General features: G+C 43.7%; 1 protein-coding gene across 5 annotated transcripts in view; it reads left to right on the top strand.

Annotated features, from left to right (window-relative positions):
• The window catches only part of UBAC2 (UBA domain containing 2), a 187,535-nt gene that overhangs the window by 102,222 nt on the left and 71,077 nt on the right, over positions 1 to 14,236 (top strand). For all 5 annotated transcript variants that reach the window (XM_044284618.1, XM_044284621.1, XM_044284617.1 and 2 more), the window contains exon 6: positions 5,339 to 5,462. In XM_044284618.1, coding sequence (XP_044140553.1) covers positions 5,339 to 5,462 — 124 coding nt within the window. The remainder of the gene's footprint in view (positions 1 to 5,338; positions 5,463 to 14,236) is intronic.

The raw sequence follows: 14,236 nt of genomic DNA, 5'->3' as shown, positions 1-14,236 counted from the left end.
TAGGAGACTATCGGGATGGAGACCCGATCATTATTATTTTCCCTTATAACATGGTTATAAGGGAAAATAATAGTATTCTGAATATAGAATGCATAGTACAATAGCGCTGGAGGGGTTAAAAAAACTATAATTTTTTTTTTAACTCACCTTAGGCTGGGTTCACACCTGAGCGTTTTACAGCGCGTTCCTACGCGCTGTAAAACGCTCAACAAAGAGAAACAAATGATTCCCTATGGGAATGGTTCTCACCTGGGCGTTTTACAGTGCGTACGATCGCGCTGTAAAACGCCCGACGCCCCAAGAAGTACATGAGCTTCTTTGTGGCGTCTTGTCGCGCGTTCCCATACATAGACTTTCGGGAACGCGCGACAATGGGTGTTGGGTGTTCGCTTGTCTCTGTATGCGCGATTGCAAACGCCGGTACAATCGCGCATACAGAGCGCTCCTTTCAGAACGCTCAGGTCTGAACCCAGCCGGCATCTCTTCTGTCTTTCTTTGCTGTGTGCAGGAACAGGACCTGTGGTGACGTCACTCCGGTCATCACATGATCCATCACCGTGGTAAAAGATCATCTGATGACCGGAGTGACGTCACCACAGGTCCTGTTCCTACACACAGCAAAGAAATAAGACAGAAGAGATGCCGGCTGCGCAATCAAGTGGATTAAGGTGAGTTAAAAAAAAATATATCTTTTTTTATTTTTTTATTTTTTTATTTTATTTTTATTTTTAACCCCTCCAGCGCTATTTTGAAATGCATTCTGTATTCTGAATGCTATTATTTTCCCTTATAACCATGTTATAAGGGAAAATAATACAATCTACAGAACACTGATCCCAAGCCCGAACTTCTGTGAAGAAGTTCGGGTTTGGGTACCAAACATGCCGATTTTTCTCACGCAAGTGCAAAACGCATTACAATGTTTTGCACTCGCGCTGAAAAATTGCGCATGTTCCTGCAGCGCACCCGCACATTTTCCCACAACGCCCGTGTGAAAGAGGCCTTAGGAGTGCATTGCAGTCAGCTCTTGTTAAACTCTTCCTCCCCTGCCTAGAAAATGGTGCCTGACACATCATCATCATGAATTTAGAAGTAGGAATGAATTAAAGGTGTCTGGGCCGCTTTATCTGCTTCACCATAAGATCACTGCATCGGCACTGAGAGGAGGGAGCAAGGAAGACGAGGAGCAAGTAGGTGCACCCCTCAATGCAGGAGAGGGCGGACCAGAACTTCAACTACAGGAGAAACAGCAGGGGGCGCTACCAGAGGGGAGAATGTAATGTACGGAAGAAAACCTAAGAATATTTTTATTTCATGTATATTGTAATAACACTTCATTTGAAATGCCATATTCTTAGAAATAAAAATACTGTAAAGAACGGCTAAGGGCTTGGTCCACTAGACATTTCCACACAGCTACAAAACTAGCTTCCCTTTTCTTTCACATCCTGGAAGAATTACCTAATTTAAAGGGTTTCCTATTTCTTTTCTTTGTTGTGAATTCCAATTTGAATACTGAAAAAGGACGGAGAGGTTTGGTTTTCACACTGAAGTGTATTGCAGTGAGTAGCGCTATATTGGTGGCATCCACTAACAATAGTAAGTCTCCCTTGTAGTCCTCTGGGGATTACAGGACACCACCTACCACTTCCATACATACTGTGTGCAGCTGCACAGGTGCCCAGGGGGTGTTCCAAGCGTTTTATACTGATGTCTTATCCTCACTGTAGGTCATCAGTAACTGAACACCAGGGTTGCAAACCAGAATATTTTGTGAAGTACCACCAGCCTCAAAATAATTCACGGACATGTCTATTTTTTTCCCTCACGGACACAAAAAAAAGGAAAAAAATTGCCTAATCCTGCTAAATGGTGGGACTCGGACTCCCTGCGTCCTCGGTGATCAGCTACTTGAAGAGGTCGCAGCACTCCAGTAAGTGCCACAGCCTCCTCTCACCTTACCCTAGCCCAGTGATGTCACATTCATCGATCATATGGCCTTGGCACAGCTCAGTCCCATTAAGGTGAATGGGGCTAAGTTGCTATTTCAAGCAGACCCGCTATACAATGTACAGCATCGTGCTTGGTAAGCTGCAAGTAGGCTGCGATGGCGGCACCAGCTGGACACCCATCGATCAGATACTGGTGACCCACCCTGGGGATAGGACATCTGTATAAACCCTTAAACTGAAAAACCTCTTTAAGGCTACTTTCACACTCGCGTTTGGTGCAGATCCGTCATGGATCTGCACAGACGCATCCGTTCAGATAATACAACCGTCTGCATCCGTTCAGAACGGATCCGTTTGTATTATCTTTAACATATCCAAGACGGATCCGTCTTGAACACCATTGAAAGTCAATGGATCAGTTTTCTATTGTGCCAGATTGTGTCATAGAAAACAGATCCGTCCCCATTGACTTACATTGTGTGTCAGGACGGATCCGTTTGGCTCAGTTTTGTCAGACGGACACCAAAACGCGGTCCACCTTCAAAGTCAAATGGAGGCGGAACAGAGGCAATCTGATGCATTCTGAGCGGATCCTTTGCCATTCAGAATGAATTAGGGCAAAACTGATCCGTTTTGGACCGCTTATGAGAGCCCTGAACGGATATATAATATATATATACCAATAATATGTTCGGCATCGTAATGAACGGCTGCACTACAATTAGGCACCACTGAGAGTGTCAAGCAGCCATTTTGAATGTGTATCATACAATACCTTTCTTTTTTCACTCTAAAAACGACATTTTGGTTCTAGCATTTATCTGTATGATAACCCTTGTTTATATCTTTATTATTTTTTCAGTATTTAGCCCAGGTCACCCCTAGGACATTATAATTAGACCTAGTCCAACTACCATCGCTAGGGACATACCAGGGTAATACAGGAGGTTCCTGAACACGGGATCACCCCTATCGGGGCAGCTATTCCGTTTATGCAGGAATAAATATCTTAGGGCCACAATTGGGGATAGGCCCACTTTAGAAATCAGCATCCTGCCCGGTATCCAGCATCCTTTAGGGATCCCACAAAGATACAGATATAACTCGGTTTAGAGCACTTACTGCTGGTCCATCTAAATATTGTCGATTTTTGCTCTTTCTTTTTCCCTTTTTGTTCTAAATGGGAGTCTGTTATTTTATGCGTATTATATAATAAAGGCTACATTTTAAGACTGGTGGTATCCTGTGACTATACAATTTATACATACCATCCGTAATTTATCTTCCTCTGACGGGACATTGTCTTCACTGTGACTAAAGAGTTGTACAGTTGTCAGCATAATGTAAGTGCACTATATGGTGACATTATGTAGTTACTTTATGATGAGGCACTGTTAGGGTGCTGTGTGTGGGGATATATAACGCCTTACTTTAGAAGATTCTGTCTTAGTGATAAGGCCCCTTGACGTTTTTCTTTGTATGGTGTATTACGTAACTTTGCACTGTAATAAAGCTACAAGCTGGTCTTATAGGGAACCTGTCACATTGAACATGGTATCTGAGCTACAGGCAGCATGTTATAGAGCAGGAGGAGCTGAGCAGACTGATATATAAATTTATGGGAAAAGATTCAGTATAAGGGTGCATTTACATCATCGTTTAGCTTTCTGTTCTTCTGATCCGTCAGAGAGAGGAAAAAAAATAGATCCTGTTGCATCAGTTGTCATCCATTTGAGCCATTTCCGTCTGAGATCCGTTTTTTTTGTTGGAAACAAAAGTACTGCATGCAGTTTTTTCCCATGTAGAAAAACGGATCTGAGACGGAAATGGCTCAAACGGATGACAACTGATGCAACATGATCCTTTTTTTTTTCACTGGATCCTGTTTTTTTCTCTTTTCTTCTTCTGACGGATCAGAAGAACTAAAAGCTAAACGGTGATGTGAATGCAGCCTAACTTGGCTTTCATTCATTTATATTCCTGCTCATTCTGGTCTTTGAAGTCCAGGAGGCGGTCCTATCAGTGATGACAGCTATCTGTGTATACAGTCATAGAGGGAAGGCTGTCAGTCACTGATAGGACCGTCTTCTCGAAATCAAAGACCAGAATGAGTAGAAATTGAAATCAATGAATTTTATCTTATACTGAACTTTTTCCCATAAAAGTGTATATAAATCTGCTCAGCTCTTCCTGCTCTATAACATGCTGCCTGCACCTTAAATTGCATATTCATGGCGACAGGTTCCCTTTAAAGAGTTCCTTTGGCACTTAATTGAAATTTGGTGCTTCCTCAGCGCTAGACTGGGTTTTTCTGGAGTGTGCAGAAGTGAAAGGGGTTCTTCAAGACTGGGAACCGAGTTTCAAATGGACTGATATACTGTATAAAGTCTCGCCCGGAAGTGGGACATGTATGAATGTTCATTCACGATCATTGCACCATGTTAACATTTCTGATGGTCCACGCTTGCTCGTTGTTGATTGCGTCTTTTAGTTGGACAGAAAATGAATGGACATACAGGTGATGTTTGATACATTTACCTGGAAGACCACTGGACTTGCTGCATTGTTTATATTGGTACACTTTATCTGCCCATGTAAAGTGGTCTTTAGGGGGAGATTTGTAAAGGAAAACTAGCTTAGTTGCCCATAGCAACCAATCAGATTCCACCTTACATTTTCCAAAGGAGCTCTGAAAAATGAAAGGTGGAATCTGATTACTTGCTATGGGCAACTAAGCCAGTTTTCCTTTACATCACCTTTGATGAATCTACCCCTTAAGGGCTGTTTCACACGAGCGAGTCCATTGTGGGAATCATGCTCCGTGTGCGAGTGTGATCCTCCGCTCTGGACTTGCAGAAGCGCACGGTATTATCATGATTTATAATGCTGTGTGCATCTGCTTGACCTTATTTCCACAGAATCATAGTGACATAAAGCTGTCAGTATGATTCTGTAGAAATAGGGTCAAGCAGAGACACAGCATTACAAATCATGATAATGCCGTGCGCTCCTGCAAGTCCAGAGCGGAGGATCACACTCGCACACGGAGCATGATTCCCACAATGGACTCGCTCGTGTGAAACAGTCATTAGTGTCTTGGTGTCATCTCCTCCACGCTAAAGATGGTACTTGTATTTTTACCCATGTGTCATGCAAGGCAAGCTATTGCCAGGAAAACTATTAAAATTCAAATATTAAAATATTGGTTTATTGATGCTTTTTTTATGCCTGCCAAGTTTTAATCAATTCAGCATTTTTCCATTGATGCTTTTACATTTGAAAATTGCCAAAAATGTTCCTGCTTTATAAGTAGACGCATGTCCCATTGATCTAAGTACATGTTAGTTTTCATAGTGTCGACCTCTTTCTATTATCTATCTTCACAGTTTATCTCCCATCTTTGCGCTCTTTGTGCCATTTTATTGCTCCGTGCCACGAGTACCATTGGCTCACATATTTGGCTGGTTTCCAATCACCAATAAAACATTGGTGTACATAGTGGGGCTGCAGGTAGGTGATGTTTCGTCTTTCATGCTACTGAAAATAACTGAAATGTGTGATCTTTTTTTTTTTGCTTCCTTATTCGGCCTAGACAAATTCGGGGTCATTTATCAACCTGGTGTAAAGTAGAATTGGCTTAGTTGAAAGGTGGAATCTGATTGGTTGCTAAGGGCAACTAAGCCAGGTCTACTTTACACCAGTTTGATAAATTACCCTAATAGTTTTTAGTCCCAATGCAAACATACAGCCCGGAAGATATTTATATTGATTAATCTTTTATAGAAATGTCTGTTTCAAGTTCAACATGCACTTTTAAATGTAGAATATAATGTCCTTCCTCAGTAGCGCTTGAACTGTGGAATGTATTACATGGGTTTGCTAAGCTACAGAATTTCACAATGGTGATCTTTATCTAGTTTTGTGTAAAAGTGCACCTCATGCCCTTTATGAAGAGAACAGATCTGCTTTAAAGACAGATTTCAGAGCTGATTTCATGTATGCCAGTGTCTACCCAACCGGAGATGATGACTTCATGCAGTATGCTAATAAGGCCTTGTTATTCTGGACCACCTAATGTTCTAATTCTTCTTTAGTTTCTTCATGATATCTATAAATGTTAACAAACCTCCCAAATCAACAAAAGAAAGACAGTCTAGTATAAAAGAGAAAAAAGATGTCCCCACGCTACAGACCAAGTCTAGAGGAATGCTTCAGTTCCTTCCCACCACAGGGCATAATAGGATGCTGCAGTAAATGGGTCATTCCCGCTTGGTGATGGTGCAGTACCAGCACTGTCAGCAAGGGGTACTGGTTGTATCCGCCAAACTATAGAAAAGGCTGGGATTTAAGATAACTCTGATCTCTGCCATTCAACCTCTTAAATTTAGATGTTCCGTAGCGAGTACAGCACCTAAGTGGTTTGACAGAGGGAGGGGGCTGTCAGTGTCTCAACAACATGATTGCATGGTGTCAAGTGGTCTCCATCACAGTCAGAGGCCAAAGTGTCAAATAAAAAAAAAACTAATTTGATTTTAAAGGGAATCTGTCACTAGCAATTTACCCAATTGTTTTTTTCATGAATCCATGTTTAACAGAGTACCTGTTTTCCATCTATGTTGTTCTTTTGATTGTGAGTCTTGTCATTTCTTCAAAAAATCGATTCTTATGATATGTAAATGACGCTGTAAGGAGCCCAGAGGGGCGTTATTCTTTCTCCACGGTGCCCAGGAACGCCCCTCTGAAGTGCCGTGCCCGCCTAAGTTTCCCCGGCATCCCAAATCCCGCGCAGGCGCAGTGCCGTTAGTCATCTTATCATAGCGCAGGCTATCGCCGGCACTGCGCCTGCGCGGGATTTGGGATGCCGGCGAGAGGAGGATCGGGGTGTTTGCTGCAGAGCGCGGCGCTGGGGGGGGGGGGGTTGTTGAGCACTTAGCAGCGCCTCTGGGAGGCGATTTAGATTAACTTGGAGGCGTTATTAGTTTTCAAACTTAGGCGGGCACGGCACTTCAGAGGGGCGTTCCTGGGCACCGTGGAGAAAGAATAACGCCCCTCTGGGCTCCTTACACCATCACCATCGATTTTTTGAAGAAATGACAAGACTCACAATCAAAAGAACAACATAGATGGAAAACAGGTACTCTGTTAAACATGGATTCATGAAAAAAAAAATTGGGGTAAGTTGCTAGTGACAGATTCCCTTTAACCACCTCCGGACCGCCTAACGCAGATGTGCGGTCCGGAGGTGGCAGCCCTGCGCTCAACGACGCATATACGCGTCATCTCGCGAGGGCCGGGATTTCCTGTGAACGCGCGCACACAGGCGCGCGCGCTCACAGGAACGGAAGGTAAGCGAGTGGATCTCCAGCCTGCCAGCGGCGATCGCTCGCTGGCAGGCTGGAGATCCGAATTTTTTAACCCCTAACAGGTATATTAGACGCTGTTTTCATAACAGCGTCTAATATACCTCCTACCTGGTCCTCTGGTGGTCCCTTTTGTTAGGATCGACCACCAGAGGACTCAGGTAGGTCAGTACAGTCGCACCAAACACCACACTACACTACACTACACCCCCCCCCCCCGTCACTTATTAACCCCTTATAAACCCCTGATCACCCATGATCACCCCATATAAACTCCCTGATCACCCCCCTGTCATTGATCACCGCCCTGTCATTGATCACCGCCCTGTCAGGCTCCGTTCAGACGTCCGTATGATTTTTACGGATCCACAGATACATGGATCGGATCCGCAAAAAGCATACGGACGTCTGAATGGAGCCTTACAGGGGGGTGATCAATGACAGGCGGGTGATCACCCATATACACTCCCTGATCACCCCCTGTCATTGATCACCCCCGTCATTGATCACCCCCCTGTAAGGCACCATTCAGACGTCCGCATGATTTTTACGGATCCATGGATACATGGATCGGATCCGCAAAACGCATGCGGACGTCTGAATGGAGCCTTACAGGGGGTGATCAATGACAGGCGGGTGATCACCCATATACACTCCCTGATCACCCCCCTGTCATTGATAACCCCCCTGTAAGGCTCCATTCAGACGTCCGCATGCGTTTTGTGGATCCGATCCATGTATCCATGGATCCGTAAAAAATCATGCGGATGTCTGAATGGAGCCTTACAGGGGGGGTGATCAGTGACAGGGGGGTGATCACCCTGATTACCCTGATCACCCCCTGTCATTGATAACCCCCCTGTAAGGCTCCATTCAGACGTCCGCATGCGTTTTGTGGATCCGATCCATGTATCCATGGATCCGTAAAAAATCATGCGGATGTCTGAATGGAGCCTTACAGGGGGGGTGATCAGTGACAGGGGGGTGATCACCCTGATTACCCTGATCACCCCCTGTCATTGATAACCCCCCTGTAAGGCTCCATTCAGACGTCCGCATGTGTTTTGTGGATCCGATCCATGTATCCATGGATCCGTAAAAAATCATGCGGATGTCTGAATGGAGCCTTACAGGGGGGGTGATCAGTGACAGGGGGGTGATCACCCTGATCACCCCCTGTCATTGATAACCCCCCTGTAAGGCTCCATTCAGACGTCCGCATGTGTTTTGTGGATCCGATCCATGTATCCATGGATCCGTAAAAAATCATGCGGATGTCTGAATGGAGCCTTACAGGGGGGGTGATCAGTGACAGGGGGGTGATCACCCTGATTACCCTGATCACCCCCTGTCATTGATAACCCCCCTGTAAGGCTCCATTCAGACGTCCGCATGTGTTTTGTGGATCCGATCCATGGATCTGTAAAAAATCATGCGGATGTCTGAATGGAGCCTTACAGGGGGGGTGATCAGTGACAGGGGGGTGATCACCCTGATTACCCTGATCACCCCCTGTCATTGATAACCCCCCTGTAAGGCTCCATTCAGACGTCCGCATGTGTTTTGTGGATCCGATCCATGTATCCATGGATCCGTAAAAAATCATGCGGATGTCTGAATGGAGCCTTACAGGGGGGGTGATCAGTGACAGGGGGGTGATCACCCTGATTACCCTGATCACCCCCTGTCATTGATAACCCCCCTGTAAGGCTCCATTCAGACGTCCGCATGTGTTTTGTGGATCCGATCCATGTATCCATGTATCCGTAAAAAATCATGCGGATGTCTGAATGGAGCCTTACAGGGGGGGTGATCAGTGACAGGGGGGTGATCACCCTGATTACCCTGATCACCCCCTGTCATTGATAACCCCCCCTGTAAGGCTCCATTCAGACGTCCGCATGTGTTTTGTGGATCCGATCCATGTATCCATGGATCCGTAAAAAATCATGCGGATGTCTGAATGGAGCCTTACAGGGGGGGTGATCATTGACAGGGGGGTGATCACCCTGATCACCCCCTGTCATTGATAACCCCCCTGTAAGGCTCCATTCAGACGTCCGCATGTGTTTTGCGGATCCGATCCATGGATCCGTAAAAATTATACGGACGTCTGAATGGAGCCTTACAGGGGGGTGATCAATGACAGGGGGGTGATCAGGGAGTCTATATGGGTGATCACCCCCCTGTCATTGATCACCCCCCTGTCATTGATCACCCTCCCTGTCATTGATCACCCCCCTGTCATTGATCACCCCCCCCCCCCCCCCCCCCCCGGTAAGGCTCCATTCAGACATTTTTTTGGGCACAAGTTAGCGGAAATTTTTTGTTTGTTTTTGTTTTTGTTTTTTCTTACAAAGTCTTATATTCTACTAACTTGTGTCAAAAAATAAAATCTCACATGGACGCACCATACCCCTCACGGAATCCAAATGCGTAAACATTTTTAGACATTTATATTCCAGACTTCTTCTCACGCTTTAGGGCCCCTAAAAAGCCAGGGCAGTATAAATACCCCACATGTGACCCCATTTCGGAAAGAAGACACCCCAAGGTATTCCGTGAGGGGCATATTGAGTCCATGAAAGATTGAAATTTTTGTCCTAAGTTAGCGGAAAGTGAGACTTTGTGAGAAAAAAACAAAAAAAAAATCAATATCCGCTAACTTATGCAAAAAAATAAAAAATTCTTGGAACTCGCCATGCCCCTCATTGAATACCTTGGGGTGTCTTCTTTCCAAAGTGGGGTCACATGTGGTGTAGTTATACTGCCCTGGCAATTTAGGGGCCCAAATGTGTGAGAAGTACCTTGCAATCAAAATGTGTAAAAAATGGCCTGCAAAATCTGAAAGGTGCACTTTGGAATATGTGCCCCTTTGCCCACCTTGGCAGCAAAAAAGTGTGACACATCTGGTATCGCCGTACTCAGGAGAAGTTGGGGAATGTGTTTTGGGGTGTCATTTTACATATACCCATGCTGGGTGAGAGAAATATCTTGGCAAAAGACAACTTTTCCCATTTTTTTATACAAAGTTGGCATTTGACCAAGATATTTTTCTCACCCAGCATGGGTATATGTAAAATGACACCCCAAAACACATTGCCCAACTTCTCCTGAGTACGGCGATACCAGATGTGTCACACTTTTTTGCTGCCAAGGTGGGCAAAGGGGCACATATTCCAAAGTGCACCTTTTGGATTTCACCGGTCATTTTTTACACATTTTGATTGCAAAGTTCTTCTCACACATTTGGGCCCCTAAATTGCCAGGGCAGTATAACTACCCCACAAGTGACCCCATTTTGGACTCACTATGCCCATCAGCGAATACCTTAGGGTGTCTTCCGAAATGGGGTCATTTGTGGGGTTTTTCTACTGTTTGGGCATTGTAGAACCTCAGGAAACATGACAGGTGCTCAGAAAGTCAGAGCTGCTTCAAAAAGCGGAAATTCACATTTTTGTACCATAGTTTGTAAATGCTATAACTTTTACCCAAACCATTTTTTTTTTGCCCAAACATTTTTTTTTTATCAAAGACATGTAGAACAATAAATTTGGCGAAAAATTTATATATGGATGTCGTTTTTTTTGCAAAATTTTACAGCTGAAAGTGAAAAATGTCATTTTTTTGCAAAAAAATCGTTACATTTTGATTAATAACAAAAAAAGTAAAAATGTCAGCAGCAATAAAATACCACCAAATGAAAGCTCTATTAGTGAGAAGAAAAGGAGGTAAAATTCATTTGGGTGGTAAGTTGCATGACCGAGCGATAAACGGTGAAAGGAGTGTAGTGCCGAAGTGTAAAAAGTGCTCTGGTCATGAAGGGGGTTTCACCTAGCGGGGCTGAAGTGGTTAAAGGGCTTCTGTCACCCCACTAAAGTGATTTTTTTTTTTTTGGGCTAGTGAAATTAGTTATATTGCGATATATCACAATATAATTGTGTTACTTACTTTGATCCAGCAGTTTCTGCAAAAAACGAAGTTTTATAATATGTAAATTCGGTCTCTAACAGCAAGTAGGGCGGCTACTTGCTGCTAGCTGCTGCAGAAATCCGCCCCCTCGTCGTGTTGATTGACAGGGCCAGCCGGGATCTCCTCCTCCGGCCAGCCCTGTCGGCATTTCAAAAATCGCGCGCCTCTGTTGATTCGGCACAGGCGCTCTGAGATGAGGAGGCTCGTCTCCTCAGCACTCCCTCAATGCGCCTGCGCCGATGACGTCTTCTATTTCGGTGATGTCATCGGCGCAGGCGCACTGAGGGAGTGCTGAGGAGACGAGCCTCCTCATCTCAGAGCGCCTGCGCCGAATCAACAGAGGCGCGTGATTTTTGAAAAAGCCGACAGGGCTGGCCGGAGGAGGAGATCCCGGCTGGCCCTGTCAATCAACACGACGAGGGGGCGGATTTCTGCAGCAGCTAGCAGCAAGTAGCCGCCCTACTTGCTGTTAGAGACCGAATTTACATATTATAAAACTTCGTTTTTTGAAGAAACTGCTGGATCAAAGTAAGTAACACAATTATATTGTGATATATCGCAATATAACTAATTTCACTAGCCCAAAAAAAAAAAATCACTTTAGTGGGGTGACAGAAGCCCTTTAAATGTTATTTAATGTGTTTATGTTAAAGTGGGAAATAAAACTATACATATTTGTTTAACCAGAAAAGTAATGTCTCACTTATCCACATAATAGTCATGAGAATGTGGGTCCCCGAGTCCCCTGTGTAAATGAAGTAATGATGTAGTGTAAAATTATCGTTATATATACTGCAATGTGAATGACGTAAAAAAGAAAAAAAAAATTATATATGTATACATTTTTTGTCTTTCTCACAATAGACTTTTTTAATAGAAGTTACTGAGCCTAAAACAGTTTCATTGAAAAAAAAAGAATTCATCCTGCAAAGTATAAACCATACGGATACTTTGCTGAAAAAAGGTTATGGTTTTCAGACTGTGGCGATGATAGCTGCATCCTAAAGGCCCAAATTAGGATGCATGCAAACTGTAGCTCTCACACAATAAATAAAATAATGGAAAGTCACTCTAGAAAAAGTCTCCATGTTGCCTTTTATAGTCTTTCCTTTGCTCATACATTATATGTACAGTACTGCCTTTTGAAGGGCTAACAAATATATTACCAATGTACATGTGAGTCACTAGAGCCAAACGGTTTAGAAAAGTATTTATTAATTCATGCAAAACAATGCTTAAGGGTACTTTCACACTAGCGTTATTCTTTTCTGGTATTGAAATCCGGTAAAGGGTCTCAGTACCGGAAAAAAACACGTCAGTTTTGTCCTAATGCATTCTGAATGGAAAGCAATCCGTTCAGTATGCTTTAGGATGTCTTCTGTTCCGTCCATTTTTTTAGGACAAAATCCCGGTACAATACCGCACTTGCTGGGTCCATAGAGATGTATTAATGCCGGATCTGGTACCAAGTGTTCCAGAAATTACTGCATTGCCGGAGCCGGTTTTCCGGTCTGCACATGTGCCAGGATTTTGCTCTTTGAATAAACATAAATACCGGATCCGTTATTCTGGATGAGACGGACCCGGTATATCACCGGATCTGTCTAATGGATCCAGAAAAAAAAGCTATCCATTTGTACACGGCTTGCCGGATCCCGCAGGCAGTTCCGTTACCGGAACTGCCTTCCGGATTCTAACAACGCTAGTGGGAAAGTACACTAAAAACAGAGTGGGGGAGTAAAGATCAATCAATTGGACAAGGAAATCCGACAACACTGGGGCAAACATGGATTAACCATGATGTAATAACAAGATAGTACACACTGCACATACAAAAACATAAAAATAAGCAGTGTGTAAGGACCATGTTAAACAGGTAAGGACACGGTGAAAACATGGTACTATAAGCAGAAATCACATAAAAGCTCAAAAAAGTTACAGATACTAAATAACAGAGTAAAGTAATCATGTGGAGCCTACAATAACATAATTGTACATGTGAGAAGCACACATAGTAATGTTTACTTCAGGGACTTTACACTGCCCGATATTCAGACAGATTATCGCTAATGAGCCTTCTTAGGAGCTTTCGGTTGCTGCATCAGGCCATGTAATGGGACCTTTAGACTACCATTCAATGCAAGTGGATGCATAACCATCCTGACTGTGTGTGCTCATGATTAACTATTTTTCTATATTGTTTGGCTCTAGCGTCTCACTTACTAATAGGTGATTTGTAAGTATTAAGTCCTGCTGCTCACTGTGAGAAATAGATTATGCCTTCAGATGTGCATACCTATTTTTGCTACCAATATATTACAAAGTAGACCTTGTCACTGGACTTCTAGATTAATCTGTGTTAAGACAACTAGGACCTAGCAACGTATAGTTAAAATATTGTGGAGATGAAAATGTCTTAAAGTTTACCTAAAGTTTCAAGAAATATTTTTTTAAACTGTCAGAAATACCTTTTATAATACTTTTTTTTTTATATACTTTATTGATTTTATTGTTTTACTAGCAAAAGAGAACCCCGAAGTTCGGGGCTTCCTTAACTGTTCTTCACTGCAGAATCCGTACACCATAAGTATATATGCGCTGTATGGATTGTGAGTGCTGTATTGGCAGGAGCACACCTTGCTGCCCTGCCTGTGTCCTCCACTGTAATCTATACCATAAAACATAGGTACAGGATACCCTGTTCGAGGCTTTAGCAAGGACAGCCAGATGTGAGCTCCTACCTGTCCTCCCTTCGTCCCCATTAAAGCCTGGCATAGCACATCGCTGCACGATATTCTGCACCGGTGTTCTCTGGGCACAGGCAGGAGCTGTGAGGTGTGCTCCTGCGGATCATACTGTAGAAATCAGAATCCATACACTGCATATATGGCTACGGTGTATGGATTCTGTATGCGCTTCAGGAAGGAGTGAACTTTGAGGGCCTCTTTTTCT

The sequence above is a fragment of the Bufo gargarizans genome, chromosome 3 (assembly GCF_014858855.1).
Source record: "Bufo gargarizans isolate SCDJY-AF-19 chromosome 3, ASM1485885v1, whole genome shotgun sequence".
NCBI lineage: Eukaryota > Metazoa > Chordata > Amphibia > Anura > Bufonidae > Bufo > Bufo gargarizans.
Note: the sequence above shows the minus strand (reverse complement) of the source record. Positions and strands in the feature narration are given on the sequence as shown.